This window comes from Oryctolagus cuniculus, chromosome 4, assembly GCF_964237555.1.
Source record: "Oryctolagus cuniculus chromosome 4, mOryCun1.1, whole genome shotgun sequence".
NCBI classification, from domain to species: Eukaryota; Metazoa; Chordata; class Mammalia; order Lagomorpha; family Leporidae; genus Oryctolagus; species Oryctolagus cuniculus.
Genome location: NC_091435.1, coordinates 263,759 through 284,994, shown reverse-complemented (window position 1 = coordinate 284,994; position 21,236 = coordinate 263,759). Strand labels below are relative to the sequence as shown.

The 21,236-nt window shown below is 54.5% G+C and overlaps 1 protein-coding gene across 10 annotated transcripts in view; it reads left to right on the top strand.

The window, feature by feature from the left end:
* Positions 1 to 17,995, top strand: part of DIP2A (disco interacting protein 2 homolog A) — a 112,818-nt gene extending 94,823 nt beyond the window's left edge. For 6 of the 10 annotated variants that reach the window (XM_051859505.2, XM_051859506.2, XM_070071723.1 and 3 more), the window contains 14 exons: positions 1,378 to 1,501; positions 3,846 to 3,967; positions 4,101 to 4,212; positions 5,200 to 5,309; positions 5,748 to 5,878; positions 6,175 to 6,343; positions 6,564 to 6,734; positions 7,608 to 7,637; positions 8,473 to 8,534; positions 9,269 to 9,326; positions 12,289 to 12,363; positions 13,319 to 13,493; positions 15,554 to 15,677; positions 16,203 to 17,995. In XM_051859505.2, coding sequence (XP_051715465.1) covers positions 1,378 to 1,501; positions 3,846 to 3,967; positions 4,101 to 4,212; positions 5,200 to 5,309; positions 5,748 to 5,878; positions 6,175 to 6,343; positions 6,564 to 6,734; positions 7,608 to 7,637; positions 8,473 to 8,534; positions 9,269 to 9,326; positions 12,289 to 12,363; positions 13,319 to 13,493; positions 15,554 to 15,677; positions 16,203 to 16,455 — 1,716 coding nt within the window. In that variant the 3' untranslated portion in view covers positions 16,456 to 17,995. Of the gene's footprint in view, positions 1 to 1,377; positions 1,502 to 3,845; positions 3,968 to 4,100; positions 4,213 to 5,199; positions 5,310 to 5,747; positions 5,879 to 6,174; positions 6,344 to 6,563; positions 6,735 to 7,607; positions 7,638 to 8,472; positions 8,535 to 9,268; positions 9,327 to 12,288; positions 12,364 to 13,318; positions 13,494 to 14,989; positions 15,112 to 15,553; positions 15,678 to 16,202 lie in introns of those variants that run through there. The other 4 variants (XM_051859509.2, XM_070071724.1, XM_051859508.2 and 1 more) reach the window with 2 other exon arrangements.
* The last annotated feature ends 3,241 nt before the right edge of the window (positions 17,996 to 21,236 follow it).

Here is a 21,236-nt window from a genome sequence, read left to right as displayed (position 1 = left end):
AGGGAGACTCGCGGAGCTCACTGCAGCTGGTTTACAAGTTCCACAGCACCCAGGCCACCAGCGGTGAACCAGAGCAGGGGGCGGGGAAGGGGGAGGGGCTTCTGCTGAGGGCGAAAGCCTGCCAGGCAGGGTGAAGGAAGCCAGCGTGGCAGGCCCAGGGACAGCACCAGATGAGGCTGCGGTGTGGGCTTTTTCCCACGGGTGCAGTGGGCAGCCTTCTGTGGGACTGAGTGGCAAGGGACCAGGTGCAGGCTGCGATGACAGGCCATTGCTGCAGAGTGCAGGAAGGCGGGTGAGGGGCTGGCTGTGGCACGGGATGCAGAGCAGAGGCATAGACCAGCACCATGTGCGGTCAGCGGTGGGGCCTGAGGGTGTCCTGTGTGCGTCTGGGAAGTTGACTAGAGCTGGTGGCCAAGCCCTGGGTGACAGTGTGCCCCCAGGGGCGGAGTGCTGACCACATGGCTTGGTAAGAGATGGTCGAGCTCAGCAGACACCGAGCCCAGATGGTCCATCCTCCAGGCTTGTGCCCAAAGTCACAAGTTGTCACTGAGTTCCCCAAGGACATACCAGGAGGGGCTGGTGGCAGTGCAGGTGGCTGCTGCAGCGTGGACGGCCTCTCGTTCTAGCAAGGCCCCTGAGGGTGGTTCCTGGGGTCCAGCTGGATGACGAGCCGGTGTGCTGGCTGGTCTCTTCCGTGGTCTGCCGTGGCAGAAGCCACCGTTGAGGGGAGGTGGATGGTAGTGGGCTCATCTGGCCTGTAGTTTTGTTGTGAGTTGGGCCAGGCTGCACTTTCCATTCTCTAATGATGAGCTGTGAGGCTGCTCAGCCTGGGGTAGGAAGGTGAATTCAGAGTGGAGGGAGGGGTTTCTGTGTTGGTCACAGCCCAGGGCCTGTCCCCGGAAATGGTGAAGGAATGAGCTGGGGCACCAAGGAGATGCCGTGCAGAGGGTGCCTCCGAGGGAGCAGGTTGCCAGGGGACGTAGGCCCTGCCTGAACACGAAGTAGTCCAAGTCAGAAGCTTTGCTTATTGCTTGTCACTCCTTTGCCTGTTTTTCTGATGAAGATCATGGCTACTTGTGGGGAAGGGGGTGGCATTGGAGTGATTCGCAGGTGCCTTCAGGTGTCATTCGGATGACTTCCTCTAAGAAGGGGAATTCAGACAACGCAGCAAAGCACAGTCAGCTGGCATGAACTTGAGTGCTCATCATGTTCTTACAGCATGGTTACACTTGAAGTGTTTTCTCAGAAAGGCAACAGTGTTTCTTTAGCTGTCTGTCCGCTGCTGCTGGGGAAGGCAGGCTGCTGGGAAGACAGACGTGTGCCTTGCATTCTGCTTGTACCCACTGGCACGTGATGACCTGGTGATTGCTCCCCTAGGGCACGGTCACTAGCACAGCAACCTGTGTCCAGCTGCACAAGCGGGCTGAGAGGGTGGCTGCCGCCCTGATGGAGAAGGGAAGGCTGCGTGTTGGGGACCACGTGGCTCTGGTCTACCCCCCAGGTAAGCTTGCCATCAGGGAGTGCCCGGCGAGGTGCACGTTCTTCAGCACGCCTGGCCTCTGCCCTTGGCGGCTTTCTTGCGTTCAGGGTGGACTGGGACTTCATTCTCTCTGTGCTACCGCCTTGCACCCAGACCTGGGGTACCCAGGAGCCTGGTTCTGATTTTCCAGAGCAAGTTTTGGCACTGGGCAAGCTGGGCTGCCTGTTGTTGGTCTTTCAGGTGAGCCGCGTGAGTGGTGATCAATAGACGCAGTCGTCGCTCCTCAGAGATGCTGTGCTCACGAATTCGTACTGTCCCATCCATTCAGATCCAGGGTACTCACTCCGCCTCCTCGAGAAATCTCCTGTTTCTCACCCCGGAGTCCCGAGTCTTCAGGACAGGGCAGGGTATCTGTATCACTCGTTGGCCTGATCCCACTTCCTGTGCAGCATTCCCAGGACCCCAGGTGGCTTCTGTTGTCAGTGGGGGCTGTGACTCCCTGTGCTCTCACCTGCTGCTCACTCCCTAAACAACCGCACGTCCAGTGCACACCCTGCTGTCCCAGTGAACCAACTGCAAGTGTAACTCCTGGAAGCTGCAATGCACTCTGACCTGCAGAGCACCCTGTCTAGAACGCTGCACACTGGGGACGGAGGGTGGCTTCTCCTCGGGGCCACAGGCAGAGTAGATCGGCATGCACAGTGCCACCTAGGCTTGTGATTGCACAGCGGTAGCCTGGGAGAAGATCCAGGTTCGAAATGGGAAGTACGATGTGTACTGAATGATGTCACTGTTGCCAAAGTAAGAATGAGTAAGTGAAAAGTCTTGAAGTGAATGATCGAATCTTGACGGCTGAGAACCTGTGCTGGGTTAGGGGCCTCAGATGACTCTGCTTTTTGTTACATCAGATGCTATTTACACAAAATTTTTAATGAGAAAAGAAAATTAGCATTTTAAAGACTTTCCCACAGTGGAGAATGTAATGGCAGGAGGTCATGGCTGGAGGCCTGGCACGCCCTGGGTGGGTGCAGATGTTTTTGGGTGGGCACAGGTGGGGGTATTGTGCGTCTCCTCGGGGAGAATCCAGGACTTTTCATCTGTGAGTGTGACCCAGGGGTTAAGAACCAGCATTCTGTAGAGCCCACACAGGCAGCTGCTGGAGCACAGCCCACAGGGAGTGCCAGGATCGGATCCCTGAGCTCTGACGCTCCAGAGAGAGCTGCTGATGACAGTCTCTGTCGAGGTACACGGGGGAGAGCACGCCTGCCTGCGTGCTGCCTGCTGAGTCCTGCGTCTTGTGGCTGGGCGCCCAGTTCCTGAGGCGGGGACCTGGCCACTGGGATTGTGTTGGGAGAGCTGTAAGTGGCTCTCTCATGTGAATGCTGTACATTGCATATTTACTTACATTTTTATTTTTGTTTTATTTGAAAGGCAGAGAAACAGATATTCTGTCCATTGGTGTACTCCCCAGATACCTGCAACAACCAGGGTTGGGCCAAGCCCTGGCTGGCAGCCAAAATCTTGTTTTGGGTCTCCCCCATGGGTGGAAGGGACCCAACTACTTGAGCCATCACCCACTGCCTTGCGGGGTCTACTGAGGCTTGAATGCAGAGAGTGGAGCTAAGACTTGAGTGCAGGCACGCTGATGGGGAGTGTGGACCTTCCAAACCGCTTCTTCACTGCTGAGCCCAATGCTCACACCTCTTCTGAGTCTGGAATCAAAACAACATGGAGGCTGGTGTCCCCAGGGCCCTGTGTGATTCCACAGCAGCTCTGGAACAACGCAGAAGAAACCAGAGTTCTCCATTCAGAAGAGCTCAGGACAGGAAAGCAGGTTTAACCACGGGGAGTTTTAAGGCCATAGGAAGCTGCGAGAGTGCTGGCCTGGTGTGGGTGAGGCGGTGGGATGGCCCAGGCCAATGCCAGCCCCTTCCACCCCAGGTCCCTCACACCTCCGCCCAAGTCTCACCACCTGGAGGCAGCTGTGCCCGGTGTGTGCTCACATGGGGCCCTTGCAAAGCTTCTCCTCTGGGGGTCTTTGTGTGCAGACCCCGCCACCTCGTGGTAACACCATGGAGCCTGGAGCTGAGTTCATAGGAGCCAGCACTGGTCCTCTGCCTCTGTAACTCCTCTTGCTGCCGGCCCTCCAGGGTGAGGGGCCACCTCCGGCGGTCAGGCTGCTTTGTGCCCGCACTGGAAGCGCTGGGTTCAGTAAACTTGCCTTGAGTTTGGAGTCACTTGTGACTGTATCACGGCGAAGCCGGTGTTCTCCTTCCTCTTTGTAGACTTTGCTGGCCGTCCTTACCTTGGCCCTGGATGCGGAGAGCCACGCTCCGATGTACTGACCATCTGATACTCTCCCCAGGGGTGGACCTCATCGCTGCCTTCTATGGGTGCCTCTACTGTGGATGCGTGCCGGTCACCGTGCGGCCCCCACACCCCCAGAACCTCGGCACCACACTTCCCACTGTCAGGATGATCGTGGAGGTGTGTGCTAAAGCCTCACGGGTGGGATGGGGTCTCCCATGGGACACTGCGGCCCCTCCTTGCAGTCACCTCTGCAGCTCAGGGCACAGGAGAGGCACCGCAGCTCACTCAGGATGGGCCCTCTGCCATGCAGGTCAGCAAGTCTGCATGCGTCCTCACCACGCAGGCCATCACACGGCTGCTTAGGTCCAAGGAAGCTGCCGCTGCCATGGACATCAGAACCTGGCCAACCATTCTGGACACAGGTATGTGTCCTGAGCAGCTGCCCAGCGGGATGAACCCCTGTCCTTTGTGGCGGGGGCTACGTGGTTTGCCATCCAAGAATGAATGTTAGGTTAGAGGAGAGTAGACAGAGCGAGAAGGCTGCTGCCTGGGAGAATGATCAGACTTCCTGCCTTGCTGTCTCAGCCGTGGCGGGGTCTCCTGGCGTGGGTGAGTGCGGGTCCCTGTCTGCGGCCAGCATTTCCCATCTGCCTGTGGGAACTCCTGTTTCCTCGCCAAGCCTGCGAGTGGCACTGGTGCCTTCTCCTGCAGGCACCGTGGGTGGCAGTTGTCTGAGGCCTTCTGCTGGTCTTGGTGACGAGCTCCCATCATGTACCCCACCCCTCGTGCCATCCTGGGCGAATGCTGCTTTGCCCCACAGTGCTTGGGGGACCAGCTGAGCCCCACCCCCTGCTGGATGTGAAAGTTGCCCATCCAGCCCAAGATGCTCAACCCCAGAGCACCTGCCAGCTCTCAGCACCGGCCACAGGGCAGACCAAGGTCCCTCCTCTGCAGTAACACCCCTGGGGCACAGTGCTGTCCTGAGCACAGGCCAGGGCCACTGTTATCCACAGCCACCTGCCTGGTACCCATAATGGCGCCAGACAGCTGCTGAGGGGTGGGCTTGGGCCAAGCATCTCAGACACACTCCAAAGGGGAGTCTGTCTTTATTAGCCTGTGTCCAGTTGTACCTGGAGACAGTGGCAGCCTGGATCCCATCTGTAACTGCCCTTGCTGTGGTCAGAGTCCTTAGTCCTCTGACCTTGGTCACATGGCAACACAGTGAGTTCTGTGCATCTTTCAGGGCCTGTTGCCCACCTCACCCCACTGTCCCTCAGCTGTTCCCGTGCACGGCGGCCTGCTCTCTCCAGGACCCCCCAGCATGATCATATGTCATCCTGCCGTGAGGGTCGAGGCTTTGAGCTTGCTCAGAGTGTGGGAATACTGACACGCTGGTGTCTGTCTGACAGATGACATGCCGAAGAAGAAGGTAGCTAGCATTTTCAGACCCCCTTCCCCAGACGTGCTCGCGTATTTGGACTTCAGTGTGTCGACCACTGGGATATTAGCGGGAGTGAAGGTAGGTTCTTTGAATAAGCCCCTGTCTGCCTCAGCCCTGGGAACATGAGGGAGTGGACCGAAAGGGCTCGGGTTGGGACCTCCTGATCCAGCACTCAGAGCCAATGGTGTTGTTGCTTGAAGCTTGTGTAGATCCAGTGAGCCCCAGTGAGTATTAGATGGGCTGGGAACGATGTGTGTTTGGGTGTTCTGTGGTGATGTCTGGACTTGGGAGCCAAGAGTTCAGTGAATATTCTCCTCTCTGCTGAAATTTTGTTTCAAAGATTGTTAGTGCCATTTCCTGGGTGTTACTCAGGTTATACGGGGATTTGAACCAGCACCTTTTAAGGAAGCAAATACGATATTCGAGTTTGGAGCTACAGGGCCCTGTGGACGGCAGAGGTTGCCACTCCCCTCCTTCCTTCACTCACCTAACAGATCTCTCCTTTTGCCCCCTAAGATGTCACATGCAGCCACCAGTGCCTTGTGCCGCTCTATAAAGCTGCAGTGCGAGCTGTACCCCTCACGGCAGATTGCCATCTGCCTCGACCCCTACTGCGGACTGGGCTTTGCCCTGTGGTGCCTGTGCAGGTGAGTGGCCAGGTGCCCCTGCTGCAGTCTGGGGGCCTCACCTTTCCCGGAGGCTTACAGCGCACCTGCCAGTGAGTTCAGTTGGGGATGAAGTGGGGTAGAGTTGAATTCTGGAGATGAGTAAGACAGTGAAAACACTTTTCCTTAAATTCAAACCCTGCCCTTTGGTAGTAACTGGGGGGACCTACTTGATTTCAAGTGCTAGCGAAGGGGGGTCCTGGTCCAGAAGTAGTCCTGGGGGGTGGGGAGGAGAGAACCCAACCCTGCACCCCTCCCAGCTGAGAACCCTCCTGCAGTGTCTACTCAGGACACCAGTCAGTGCTTGTCCCCCCGCTGGAGCTGGAGAGCAACGTGTCCCTGTGGCTGTCGGCCGTCAGCCAGTACAAGGCGCGTGTCACCTTCTGCTCCTACTCGGTGATGGAGATGTGCACCAAGGGGCTGGGTGCGCAGACAGCTGTGCTCAGGGTGAGTGCCACGGGCTCACACTGCCAGCTCCGTGTGCGTAGCCTTGCTTCCCATCAGCACACGGGGTGGGAGGGGAGGACCCGGGCACCTGACACATGAGCAGGCCTGGCCAGAGAGCAGAGGACTGGGGCAGGGTGGACAGCACCTTCCGGTGTGTGCCTGCCCTGCCTCCTGCCACAGATGCAGCCCCTGCTCAGGGCCCCTCCCTGCCCATCTGCAGATGAAGGGCGTGAACCTGTCGTGCGTGCGCACCTGCATGGTGGTGGCAGAGGAGCGGCCCCGTGTGGCGTTGACACAGTCCTTCTCCAAGCTCTTCAAGGACCTGGGGCTACCTGCCCGCGCCGTGAGCACCACGTTCGGGTGCAGGGTCAACGTGGCCATCTGCCTCCAGGTAGGGCGCTGCGCCCTGGGGTGCCAGAGCTTCCCGCAGGTGCGCTTGAGGTGCAGCCGCGTCCCTGAGCCCCGGGTGTTTCCTTTGCACCTGAGGCTTCCGCTTTGGGAGACAGCAGGTTTGTAGTGGTCCTGACTTGTTGAGGAGTAGGGGTTCCTGGGAAGAAAAGCAGCTTATTTTGGATGGTGCCTGTTACCGCGCCTCTGAGTTGGATATGACAGGCAGCCAGCTGTAAAAGTGTGCCCTTACTGTTTGAAGAAAGTCCAAGCGTGATTAAATGAGAACTTGTCGTGGCCCCAGAGGGCAGTCGTGGTCTCAGCAGGGGAGGCCGGTGTTTCTGGTACCCAGGTTTTGTATGAGTGTCCCAGTTTCACTTCGCGTAAATGCCTTCAAACCAAATTGCTTATTAGACACCCCACATGATGGTGCTTTTCTCACCCGCAGTGCAGGAACACCCGGGCAGAAAAGGCAGCTGGGAGTCCCAGAGCACAGCTGGGGCAGGGGCAGCTGCAGGTTCCGCTGTCCCAGTGCTGGGCCCCAGGTGCGGGGACCACACTGGAAGCGACCTCGTTCTGCTTTCCCAGCCTTTCTGTCCTCAAGTCCCTTCCTGTCGCAGCTGTGTGACTGGGCGTCGGACAGGGTACAAGTGAACGCCAGGCTCCGTCTCGGAGTCTGGGGGGACTCTCCTGTCTGTTAGCACCCGGACGCCATGTGTGGTGGCACACATCCTCAGGGATATTGTTTGCTCCTTAAGATACAGTGATACCTTCTGCTCTCTTAACGTGTGTTTCTCATGTGGCCTGTGGCCTTCTGTTTGTTTCCTGTGGCTGTCTCCTCCCTGTCTCCCTCTGCTGGCCTCCTTGCCTCTGTCAGCCCAACAGGCTGGGAAAGCTGGCTGAGCAGGTATGACCTAGACCTTGACCTCAACCTCCTTGCCTCCTTGATGCTTCTGTGCAGCCCCCCCCCCCAACCTCATGTGACGTTCTTGTGAATCTTGTGAATTCCAAAGGAATACGTTTCTTCTGCTGTCTTTGTCCATGGTGGATGTTATTTGACATACTATAAAAGCTCCTTTATAACCAAAATTAAATTTATTTTCAAAAATCTGTAATGTTCTTAATAACGCCTTGGGAGGAGGGACCCGTTCAGTCCCAGAGCAGAGGTTTGTGTTTTGGTTTCAGGGCACAGGACAAGGGTGTGTGGTCTAGGGCGTGACTCAGCGAGCGATGCTGATCGGAGTGCTCATTTAATGGGATGTTCCTTACCTGACAAAACAGCCCGTATCGTGCTTACCTAGAACCACATCAGATATAAGATTTACAAGTCAGGAGGAAAGTCATTCAACTCATTAGCCCGAGACTCAGCTGTGCCTGGGCCCTGGCGAGAGGCCTGGTCCAGCCCTGACAGCTTGCAACTTCATTAGAGATGCTCCCAACCATGATGGTATCTGCCGCAGAGTGGAGCCTAGTAGGAATACAGAGTGGCTGGAACTGGCATGTGAAGCTGTATGACTGGACATTTCCATTCAGTGTTCAGTCCGTCACTCAAGCCTACTGGTGTGGGTGTGTGGATGGACAGCAGGGACCCTGAGCCCCTGGGCAGACTTGCTTCTCGGGGCAGTGCTACTGTCCTCCTGAGCATCCCTTGAGGCCTGGGAGGGGCTGCCACACAGCTGTGCTGTGAACCTGAGAGGAGTATCAGGGTCCTGAACAGAAATTTCTCTGCTGCCTCCTTCCAGGGCACAGCTGGCCCAGACCCTACAACCGTGTATGTGGACATGCGGGCTCTGCGCCATGACAGGTAATGTCCTGGCCTGCACGGCCCCATCCACACCCAGTGGCAAAAGGACACAATTGTGGTCCATGCTGACTGCCCCTTCAGGGCCCCAGACCTTAGTGGGCAGCTGGCCATGGCAGGATGGCCCCCCACTGGCACACCAGGATGTTGGGTTGGCTGAGGCAGGGGCCATCTGCATGGAGGCCTGGGCCACAGCAGGCAGCTTGGGCTCCTGTCTCTGTGGACCACTGTGTCGGCAGCTGCAGTGTGTGTCCCTTTATCCATCATACAACCAAGCAGGGTGGGAAAACAGGCCCAACAAGACACATGAGTGCTGCAAGGACTTTGTTGCCCAGCACTGTTTTAGCGTCAGCCTGTTTTCATGCCAGAACATGTATCTGAGGCCCCAGTGTGGCCGCCAGTTTGCTCACAGGTGTTTGAGTTCAGGGTCCCTCCCAGCTCTGAAACTCAGATCCAGGTTGTGGTCCTGGTGCAAACAGTAGGTGCAGCCCCTGGGTACCAGGAGCCAGCCGGTCTTCTGGATGACCTCAAAGACACACAAGCTGCTGCTCTGAGCAGATGCAGCCCGTGGAGTACATGCACGGCGTCCACACTCTGGCTGCCCAGGGTGGCATTATCGAGAAGCTGACAGACAACTCTCAGTGACTGTTGGCTCAGAGGCCTCCTGGTTTGTCTTTTTAGAAGTAGCCGTCTGGGTAGCAATTTTATTCTGAAACTTTTTTCTTGTTAATTTTTAGAGTACGTTTGGTGGAACGGGGTTCTCCACATAGCCTGCCACTGATGGAATCTGGAAAGGTAGTAGAAGCTGGGGCTTCCACATCCTGTGATGAGTCTGATCCTTTCTGTCCTCAGGGTCCGTGTGGGGGAGGGCTGGGGGCTGCAGCTCTCCCAGTGGGCACCACTGACTCGAGTGGCTACAGAGGCCTCGTCCCTCCCATGCTGCAGACAAAGGTCAGAGCTAGGTTAAGCAGGAGCTCAAAACCAAGAAAGGGAAAATTCAAGTTTAGAAACAGAAGCAGCTCTCGTTGGGCAAGTGCAAGGCCTCTGGGGACTGCCAAAAGCAAGGCGCCTGGCCCTTCCACGTATCCAGAGCCAAAGGCAACAGGACCTGGATTGGAATAGGAAGAACTTGGCCCCAGAAAAGGATGCAGCAACAAAGAAACCCCCCAGGTCCTTGGGCAAGAGGTGACAACCTGGACCCCATGTCGGGGTTTGCCATCCAAGCCTGGGGAGCACCCCGTTGGCTGCTTGGGGGTGGGAAGCAGCAGTGAGCCTGCTTATGGACACCCAGGTAGAAACTGAACCATCCGAGGGGTCAGCAATGTCGGCACAGGGAAGAAGGTATCCCCAGCACCAAGGAAGTTTCAGAGGAAGGAGGAAAATGCCCATGGCCTGATGAGAATGTAGGGCTGGCGGTGTGGGTGCAGCCCTGTGTGCCCAGTCTAGATGAGAACCCGCAACCCCTTCACAACCCCAGAGGCAAGAAACAGCTCAGCCACCACCATCTGCTCACTGCAATGGCACAGCCACTCTCAAGGAGGCAGGGAGGTGGCCAGAGATGGGCAGAGCCAGGCCACATGGTGACCAGCATGCAGGTTCCTGCAAGGTGGGGCAGAAGGCGTAGCTATGGCAGAGGTCCTGGGTGGGAGTCACAGGGAGACCGCGGTGGCTGCAGAGGGGTTGGGAGTGAGCAGGAAGAACCGATGGACAGATGGGTGAGTGAACGCATGGGTGGGTGGGTAAGTGGATGGATAGATGAGCTCGCTGGGAAGGTATTGAGAAACTCAGTTCCCCTTTATAAAGTTAGTCTAGGAGCCAAGGTTAGGCCTAGCTGTTACGGTGGTGTCCTGGATGCCCCCATCCCATATTGGAGTTCCTGGGTTTGAGTCCTGACTCCGCTCCCAATTCCAGCTTTCTGCTACGTGTGCCCTGGGAAGAAGCAGATGATAGGTCAAATACTTGGGTCCCTGCCACCACATGGGAGATCTGGATTGTGTTCCAGGCTTAGGCATCTGGGGAGAAAACCAGTGTGCACAAGCTATGTTTCTTCTTCCCGTTGAAATAGGCAAGTAAATATTTATTAAATACATAAGTAAAGTTACCCTAGGAAGCAGTCTAGCCGAAATTTGAATCAAGTAACTGTAGCGGGATGTGGCCTGCACTGTGGAGTATAGCAGGTAAAGCCGATGCCTGTGATGCTGGCATCCCTTATGGGCGCCGGTTCGAGTCCCAGCTGTTCCACTTCCAGTCCAACTCCTTGCTGATGTGCCTGGGAAAGCAATGGAAGATGGTTCAAGTGTATGGGCCCCTGCACCCACATGGGTGAACCTGCTACATTCAGACTTGGATGAAGCTCCTGGCTTCAAACTGGCCCAGTTCCGGCCATTGAGGCCATTTGGGGAGTAAACAAGCAGATGGATGCCCATGTGTCTGTCTGTCTCTAACTCTGCCTTTCAAGTAAATACATAAACTTTAAAAAACCATGTAATGAGATAGCCCACGTGTGGCATGTCCCATCTGCATGTCTCAGCTGGAGTGCCCACTCTGCATGGTTGTTCCTGGTCCTTTCTGTACACCAAGTCTTCCCTGTGTCATTGGTCCTCAGATGGTGTTTGTTTTTTTTTTTTAATATTTATTTATTTATTTAAAAGGTAGATTTACGGGGGGAGGAGGGAAGACAGGGAGAAGTCTTCTGTCTGCTGATTCACTCCCCCAGATGACTGTATCAGCGGAGACTGGACCAAGCTGAAACCAGAAGCCTGGAGTTTCATCCAGGTCTCCCACGTGGGTGCAAGGGCCCAAGCACTTGGGCCATCTTCCACTGCTTTTCCTGGGCACATTAGCAGGGAGCTGTACTTGAGATGGACCAGCTGGGACTTGAACCAGTGCCCACACTGGATGCCAGTGTTGCAGGCATCGGTTTAACCCACCACACCCTATTGCCATCCCCAGAGAGGTGCCTTTTCCTGCCTGTTTCTCTACAGCGCTATATGGCTGGGTTGTAGTCTTTTTCGTTGGACTTTTTAGCCCTCTCCTGTGTGATACCACAGTAAATTGGGTTTGATGCATTTATGTTCTGGAAGGAAATCCCTGGCTTGGGGGTTTATGGGATCACACAGGGAGAAGGTGAAGACTCCAGGAGCATCCAAGGAAAACTGCAGTCCCAGCAGGGCAGGGTGTAGGGAGGGCCTGGCACCAACGAGGAGCTGCTGCCTGCCTATGGCTTTTTTTTTTTTTTAAAGATTTTATTTATTTATTTGAAAGGCAGAATTACAGAGAAGCAGAGGCAGGGAGAGAGAAAGGGGTCTATCATCTGCTCCAATTGGCCACAACGGCTGGAGCTGCACCGATCTGAAGCCAGGAGCTTCTTCCAAGTCTCCCACGTGGGTGCGGGGGCCCAAGGACTTGGACCATCTTCTACTGTTTTCCCAGGCCATAGCAGAGAGCTGCATCGGAAGTGGAGCAGCTGGGACTCAAACCAGCGCCCACATGGGATGCCGGCACTGCAGGCGCCAGCCCCTCCTATGGCCTTTGCCCTCTCCTGCCTGCACTGAGATTCACACTGTCAGTGCCCTTGGGCCCTGGGAGAGTACAGGCACCAGTGGTCCCAGTCACGTCCTGCCTCGGCTGAGGGGGTTGCAGCCGCAGGAAGAAGTTACTCAGGATCAGGATAGGGTGGGATACTGTTTTTAGCGTCATGAATCAAGAGGTCTTGTGTCTTGTTTCCTTCGACAAGGGACACTGCTTTCTCTTCCAGATCCTCCCTGGAGTGAAAGTCATCATTGCACACACCGAGACCAAAGGGCCCCTCGGGGACTCGCACCTGGGAGAGGTGAGCCAGGCCAGGCTGAGGCTGGGCACCTGGGGAGGGGCCAGAGCTCTCAGCTCACCACCTTCACCCTTTGCTGCCCCAGGTGTGGAGATCTTAAACCCGCTGGGGTCACAGTATCCCAGAATCCATTTAGCTTTTTTCCTCAGTGAATGCCATGCCCCTAGGCTGGCCTTTCTGTAGGCCCTCAAGTGCTGTGGGACCAGCTCTTCCGGTCACTCCTGGCAGAGGCCCCTAGGAAGCTGGAGGAGGCACACAGGGACCCACAGCATGTGGCAAACAGCTGCTCCTTGAAGAGCAGCTCCTGCGTTGAGTGGAGTGTAGACCCAGAGGGGGCTCAGGGCCAGTGCAGTACCATGAAGTGTGGACCCCTGCCAGGCGTCTATGCTATGAAGTCAGTCTGGGGGCTTCCAGTGAACCATGCTGGGGGGCCCAGTCCTGAGGGTAGATGGTATGAGTGGCGCTCCCTCAGCCATGTGCCCCTCAGAGACAGTGGTCCCAGGCATTCAGGGGAACCTCTCCCGGCCACCCCCTCCTTTCAGAAGCTGCCGGCTGAGGCCATCTGGGAGCAGTAGCAGCAAGTGTGGGGGCTAGGCTGTGCGCTGGACAGACCTCAGTTCATGCGGCCCCAGTGTGAGCGGGTGGCCTGCACTGTGTCCTTGGTCCCTGTTGTGGAAGCTGAGATTGCTCCTCGCTCTCCCTGCTGGTCAGCAGTGGCTTGCCGTGAGCAGCCTGGGTTCTGTCTGCACACACCGCATATGCCTGCAACGTCAGTGGGGGAAAGAAGAGTTTTTTGAGGAGAGATATTGTTTAACTGGGCTCACAAAATTAGGGGCTCTGAAACTGAATCCCATGGTCAGAGTTCCTTGAGGTTATTCTTGGCCAGTGGGTGTCTGCTGACAGAATTTGTCCTCAACAGCTTGTGATGTGTCCCCATTCCTGTCGTCTGGTCCCCTAGATCTGGGTGAGCAGCCCCCACAATGCCACCGGGTACTACACCATCTATGGGGAGGAGGCCCTCCATGCCGACCACTTCAGTGCCCGGCTGAGCTTTGGAGACAGCCAGACCATTTGGGCACGGACTGGCTACCTTGGCTTCCTTCGGAGAACGGAGCTCACTGATGCCAGTGGAGGTGAGGGGTCGTGGCGGCGTCCCTGTGAGCCCTGAGAACCCCTGGAGCTGCAGGGCTCCTCCTCTGTATTGTGGCTGCCACCGACTCTGATGGCTGCTTTCGCTGAGAATTACTGTTGTCCTGAGGCTACCCCTTGCTGCCACTGGGCCCTGGCTGTGCTGCGTGTGGTGGTGCAGAGGAGATGGTTGATGCCGGGCCCTGGCTGTGCTGCGTGTGGTGGTGCAGAGGAGATGGTTGATGCCGGGCCCTGGCTGTGCTGCGTGTGGTGGTGCAGAGGAGATGGTTGATGCCGGGCCCTGGCTGTGCTGCGTGTGGTGGTGCAGAGGAGATGGCTGATGCCGGGCCCTGGCTGTGCTGCGTGTGGTGGTGCAGAGGAGATGGTTGATGCCGGGCCCTGGCTGTGCTGCGTGTGGTGGTGCAGAGGAGATGGCTGATGCCGGGCCCTGGCTGTGCTGCGTGTGGTGGTGCAGAGGAGATGGTTGATGCCGGGCCCTGGCTGTGCTGTGTGTGGTGGTGCAGAGGAGATGGCTGATGCCGGGCCCTGGCTGTGCTGCGTGTGGTGGTGCAGAGGAGATGGCTGATGCTGGGCCCTGGCTGTGCTGTGTGTGGTGGTGCAGAGGAGATGGCTGATGCCGGGCCCTGGCTGTGCTGCGTGTGGTGGTGCAGAGGAGATGGTTGATGACTGGGCCCTGGCTGTGCTGCGTGTGGTGGTGCAGAGGAGATGGTTGATGCCGGGCCCTGGCTGTGCTGCGTGTGGTGGTGCAGAGGAGATGGTTGATGCTGGGCCCTGGCTGTGCTGCGTGTGGTGGTGCAGAGGAGATGGTTGATGCCGGGCCCTGGCTGTGCTGCGTGTGGTGGTGCAGAGGAGATGGTTGATGACTGGGCCCTGGCTGTGCTGCGTGTGGTGGTGCAGAGGAGATGGTTGATGCCGGGCCCTGGCTGTGCTGCGTGTGGTGGTGCAGAGGAGATGGTTGATGCCGGGCCCTGGCTGTGCTGCGTGTGGTGGTGCAGAGGAGATGGTTGATGCCGGGCCCTGGCTGTGCTGCGTGTGGTGGTGCAGAGGAGATGGTTGATGACTGGGCCCTGGCTGTGCTGCGTGTGGTGGTGCAGAGGAGATGGTTGATGACTGGGCCCTGGCTGTGCTGCGTGTGGTGGTGCAGAGGAGATGGTTGATGACTGGGCCGCCAGGCTTCTCCCCAGGTGGAGTCAGCCTTCCCAGCCCAGTTCAGCCGCATGTGTAGCCCCTCCCCACACAAGCCCATGTCACCACAGCAAGCCGGCAGACAAACCTCTGTCGATGGTCTTTTACTTCCAGAGGTGTGTTCATGTGTGGCCGCAACTTTGCCACAGGCTGAGCTGTCTGCATGGGACACAGGTAACACGTGGTATTTGAGTCAAGCTGCCCATATCAGAGAGCGCCCAGTGGGGCTCACATGGCAGATGGCTGGGTGTTCACACGGGCGCTACCTGAGTGTGCACACGTGTGCTGTCCACAGAGCCACACGATGCACCTGAGTGTGCACACGTGTGCCGTCCACAGAGCCACACGATGTACCTGAGTGTGCACACGTGTGCCGTCCACAGACCCACACGATGCACCTGAGTGTGCACACGTGTGCCGTCCACAGAGCCACACGATGCACCTGAGTGTGCACGTGTGCCGTCCACAGAGCCACACGATGCACCTGAGTGTGCACACGTGCCGTCCACAGAGCCACACGATGCACCTGAGTGTGCACACGTGTGCCGTCCACAGAGCCACACGATGTACCTGAGTGTGCACACGTGTGCCGTCCACAGAGCCACACGATGCACCTGAGTGTGCACACGTGTGCCGTCCAGAGCCACACGATGCACCTGAGTGTGCACACGTGTGCCGTCCACAGAGCCACACGATGCACCTGAGTGTGCACACGTGTGCCGTCCACAGAGCCACACGATGTACCTGAGTGTGCACACGTGTGCAGTCCACAGAGCCACATGATGCACATGAGTGTGCACGTGTGCTGTCCACAGAGCCACACGATGTACCTGAGTGTGCACACGTGTGCCGTCCACAGAGCCACACGATGCGCTGTATGTGGTTGGGTCTCTGGATGAAACGCTGGAGCTGAGAGGTATGCGCTACCACCCCATCGACATCGAGACATCTGTGATCCGAGCACACAGGAGCATCGCCGAGTGGTGAGAGCGGCTGAGGGGCGGGGCCTGCACCATGCGCGGGCTGGGGCAGAGCCAGCACTCTGCACAGTTGACCTGGTTCCTGGAAGAGCCGGATGTGCTCACTCTGCAGGAGGGTCCTTCTCCCCCTGGATGCATCTCCACAAACCGCACCAGGGCACACTCCCCGTCTGTGTGGGGCAGAGACTGTTCCCAAGTGCACTGGCAAAATCTAAGATCCCGACAGCCTTCATCCTGAAGTGCTTCTACTTTTAATGTGATTTTCTTGACTTAAATGGTTGTGGCTCCTACGTTCTTCACTTTGTAGGGAAAGGCGCGGCTGTCAACAGCAGTGGTGCCACACCCCTGAGCAGGAACGTTAATTAGTGCAGACACTCCTGTGAGGCAGGAAGCCTCGCCTGGTAGTGAGTGGTGCTAGCAGTGGTGTCACGTTCATGAGCGGGCACCAATTCTTTTTTGGTCACCCTTCCCTAAATGCCCATTGGCCCAGCACCTGTGCCATCAGAGTGACCGTCTGTTTCCCCACAGTGCCGTGTTCACCTGGACCAACCTGCTGGTGGTGGTGGTGGAGCTGGACGGCCTGGAGCAGGATGCGCTGGACCTGGTGGCACTGGTGACCAATGTGGTGCTGGAGGAGCACTACCTGGTGGTGGGTGTGGTGGTCCTTGTGGACCCGGGCGTGATCCCCATCAACTCTCGTGGCGAGAAGCAGCGCATGCACCTGCGGGATGGCTTCCTGGCCGACCAGCTGGACCCGATCTACGTGGCCTACAACATGTGAACATGGTGTGCCTGCCCAGCTGCCCAGTGAGCGTGCTGGGAGTCACGTGCAGGTGGGGGCGCTGCAGAGCTGCCACGGGGAGGAGGGGCCCAGTCTTCACAGCAGCCCGCACATCCCCCTCAACACTTCCACTCTCAGTTTAGAAGCACTGAATTATTCCAAGAAATGTACTGGAAAGCAGATGCCCATATCTTAACAGAGAGTGACTAGGAAAGGCCTGGTGTGGAAAGAGAGGCTAGGAAAGGCCTGGTGTGGATCATGAGAGTCGCAGACACTGCAGCTGTTCTCTGCTGTACTGCAAGTTTGCACTTTTAGGCTCAAAATCTAGTTCCTGATTGTTAAAATTTGATGACTTATGCCCACTTTAAGTGACAAGGTCATGTAAAGAGTTTATCCTGGAGAGCACTCTAAGGCTCCCCCCCACCCCGCCCAGCAGTGCTCAAAGAAAGGGAGTGTGCCCGCACCTTGGCCACGCAGCACTTCCTCTGCTGGTTTCTTTCTTGAAACCCGAGTGCCCAGTTGTCTGACTGTTGTTGTTGCTAACACTTAGAAAGATAAACCAGCATTCAGTGTGATCACTTTTCAGGCGTCTAACTTCACACGAGTTAAAGTGCTGGTTTTCATAACGTTATTATATTCTTTTCATAGAAGTGTACTGAATTATTTCATTACAAGTCAACAGACTGGGAAGCAGTGGTGCAAAGTCTAAAGCTTTGTGTCCATGGTGCTGTCCGGTGAGTGTTCTGCATACAGTCAAGGTGTGGTGTGATGGCCGTGACCTTCCTCAAAGGTGGAGATGGTTACACTGTCACCAGCTTTTGTGTTTTGAGTTCTATGCCTACAAAATTTGGCCAAACATTTTCAACTGACTTAGTCTGATTAAAATGAGTGATCTAATATTGAACCTAAGTCAAAGAGGAGAATGTAAGCTCTTTTAGATACTTCTGAGAATTTGAAGTCAAGCACGAACCTAGAGATTATTTTTATATAACTAATTAAGAGTGTGTTAAGACCCTATTGGGTTTTTGTGGGATTAGGGTGGGAAAGTTTATGCATTATGCATGCTTCAGAAAGACAACCAGGCTTTTCCACATCCACAGCCTGGATCAGTGCCTCACAAAGCTGTGTCTAGTTCTCTGCAAAGGGCCTGCCCTCCCTAACCAGAGAGGGCAGCGCACACAGCAGCCCTGTTTGCCTGTGGTGTAGCTGGTTGCACCGTACCAGAACCCTAGTCATCCTGTCATAGTTACATACGGAACCTGTGTAACTTCGTGTCTGAAGTACAAAGGTCTTAGCAGGAGACTAAAGAACATTCCTCATGATAGAATGAAGGGAAGAGAACTACCTAACCCCAACCCTAATGTAGTTTTACAGCAAAAACAAATTTTTTGTATTAAAAGGTCAGTGGCAGTAAAACAAGGTATCTTGTAAATTAAGATTTTTTAAATGCATTAAAATGTTTTAGAATTGCTCTCTGGGAATTCTGTATATTACACTAAAAATTTTTATATCGTGTTAATAAAAGTTATTGATTTTGTAATTCTGCATTTTGAAATGTGTGAAAAGGTTTTTTAAATTATCCAAAATAGGATGTATTTTATTATGCATTTTTTTCTGAAAAATTAAAACATTAATGCTTATAGCATAAAATCTAGAAAGCACCCAAGTGTAAAGTAGAGATTAAAATCTATAATCCTACCTCTGAGTAATAGCAGCATTAGTATTTGACATAAATCTCAGGGATTTCTTTCATTTTTTACAAAAACAGGATCATATACTTATTTTATAATCTGCTTTTATATTTAATAAATTACAGACTTTTACATCTATTACATATATTCTACATGTTTCAATGACTCACAAGGGACGCTAGGACTACATGTAGCATTTACTGCTACGTCAGCCAGTTGCCCCACCCCCACCCGTGTTCACACTTGCCTGATTAAGACGGCAGCCTCTGGCTCTTCCCTCACAGGCAGAGTCCATGCCAGGTGGGTGCTTTGGGTGGAAGGGCAGTGTGGCAGAGCCTTCCTTGCGGTGCCCAACGGCACCAGCAGTGAGCTCTCTGAGTGTGATGGGCAGATATGCTGAGTGTGTGTTTATGGTAATGTTTATTTCTCATTTGCTGTATTCTGTTCTGGTTGGTAATTCTTATCCTTAGTTTTTTCTTACTGATTTGTAGGAGCCATTTCCTGTTAAGAATCAGAACCTCCATGTAGTTCATACTTTTCCTATTGAAAAAGAGCCATTGGTAGCTGGATTCTATTTTCTAAGATTTAAAAAAAATTTTTTTAATTCAGGTTGTTTTTGAAATGTTTTTATTTACTTTATACACATAAAGTAAATAAAATACTGCTCTTAATTTCAGATTATGAATACAAAGGACTTAATTTCAAAACTGTTCTATTGAAATGTTTATCACAGGCCAGTGAGCAGCACGTGGCTGAGGTTTGCTCAGTTCCTGCCTCAGGCCAGCCTTGGTGCCTTCCAGACTGTTCTAAAGGGAGCAGGAAAAGAGCTGCTGGCTCCTCTGTCCCTCTCTGACAGTAAACCTCGTCAGTGAATCTTGTGCGTGTTATCTGCTGTGTACAGAAAGGGAGAAATCAGCTTTCACTTTCTGTCTGGGATCATTTTACATGAGCTTGGGTCTTAAAACTTCATGGAAGATACAGTCTCTCTTTTTCAGAGTGTTATGATTGTGTGTGGCATTCACCCTCTGTTGTGTTCAATTTCAGTAATGGAGAATTCTTTCAAAAGGTAACTGTGCAAAAACTCAAAAACTGATTGTTTTTTCATCCCTCACCCACCCCTCACTCCCTGCGGCTGGTGTGAAAGCCAGTCTTCCTTCATCCTCACCCTGCTCTTCCTGCTTCTAACTCGATCTTCAGGGGTTTAATGAGGGAACACTTCCACATGAGCCCATGAGATACTTCAGAAGGATTGCTGGGGTTTTTGCCTGGGGCAGTGCAAGGTGGGAAATTAAGAGGATATTACTAGTTTGAAATGCCTGCTAAGTGCGGTACTCGAGTCTCCAGTTTCTCAAAAGAAATGAAAGGCAAACTATTGTGAGTGTTCACCACAGACTCCACCCACGAGCTGGCAGAGGCGCATGAGGGGCCAGATGCAGCTCTGAGCAGAGGAGAGCGCAGAGGAACAGCCACCACCACACCCCAGGGTGGGTGCCCAGATTCTGCAGGAGCTCCCTGTGCTCCTCGGCAGACTGCTGTGCCCTAAGTGGAAGGCGATTTTAGCGCTTACTCTACATTAAGTAGGGAAGGAAGAGGATTCTGGGAAGATGACAGAGGGAGATGCACCAGGAATCTCTCTCCCCACCTAGACAGCAATTGCACTGACAGAGTTTGATGCAAACTCTTGGAATTCCAGTCTATTTGTAAGTCTTGTAACTTCCAAGGGAAGGCTTGGAGGTGTCAGTTTCAACTCACACAGTAACAGTTACCCCAACCCCCTAGCTCCATGGCAGGCAGGTGTGTACATGTGCTTGGAGCAGTCTGCACGCAGCCTGCCAGAGCTAGCACAGGCAAAAAGGATCCTGTCCTCCAAATACCACTGTTGCACCCTGCCCCTGTTTTTGAGAACTTTACATCTGGCTTAAGTGACTTTCAGGGAATTTAGAGTGACAGCACTGGGGCTGGTATTGTGACACAGTGGGTCAAGTCCACTGCCTGTGACACTGCACCCCACATGAGGGCCAGTGGTTATTGAATCGGAGAGAGAGCCTGGCAGACCACAGTCTTTGAGTCCAGCCTTAGCACTAAGAGGGACAGGATACCCACCTGACCCAGCAAAATGGCACATTTCTCTCTCCCCATAGCCCCACAAAGGTGCCCAGCAGCTGGCTGGGAGAGGGTGCCGTTTTGATATTAGTAGTGGCTGCAGCAGCGTGGGTGCACACACCCGGCAACAGGTGGGGAGAAGGCCCCATTTTGAAATGAGTAACAGCTGTGGTAGCTCTTGTGCATGTGTATGATCCAGGGGTTTTAGGGGAAATTTCCCACTCGGTTTCCCACTCAATTTGAATCTGGCTGGGAGGGTGGGGTAGGCTAGCTGGGGCAGATAGGCACCCTGTGACTGTGAAATGCTGTGTGCTGAGACTGTGGGAACTCTGCACGATAGGCATAGGGTACATCTGGGTCTCTGGTCAATCACTATGTGCAGTATCAAAGTCTCAGAGCTCCCCAGCTGCCTGGGATGGGTCACTGCAGCAGCATCTGTGTTCAAATGAGGATGACACAGATCCTTTGTGGTTCACACGGCAGCATCCAATGTGGGCTAAACCAGGACACTGATCACCTTGGAAGAGAGCTGGTGAGAGTGATTACGCCAACAGAGATGATCATATCTTTTTCCTTGCTGACAACAGAGGACCTCTACCACACCCAACTTGGGTGTCACTCTAGATACTTGCCCCATCCTGGAGCACTGACCACAGCTCCCTAGCCACACCCAGCACACACCTCTGGGTATTTACTAAAGGAGCAGACAGTCCACTAAGCCACAGAGGAACAGCTCAAATATAAAAACCATCAGAGGGAAAAACCAACAAGTGTCTCCACAAATGTTTAAAAATAAATGTGAACAAGAGAGGGAAGAGATATACAGTTTGGGACATGCTCAATCGGACTTGCCCCAAATGGTAGAGTTAGAAACGTGCCAGGGGATTCTAATTCAGTCCCATCAAGGTGGCATGTACCAATGCCATCTCACTAGTCCAAGTGATCAATTTCTGTTCACAATTGATCATAATGATAGGATTAAGAGTC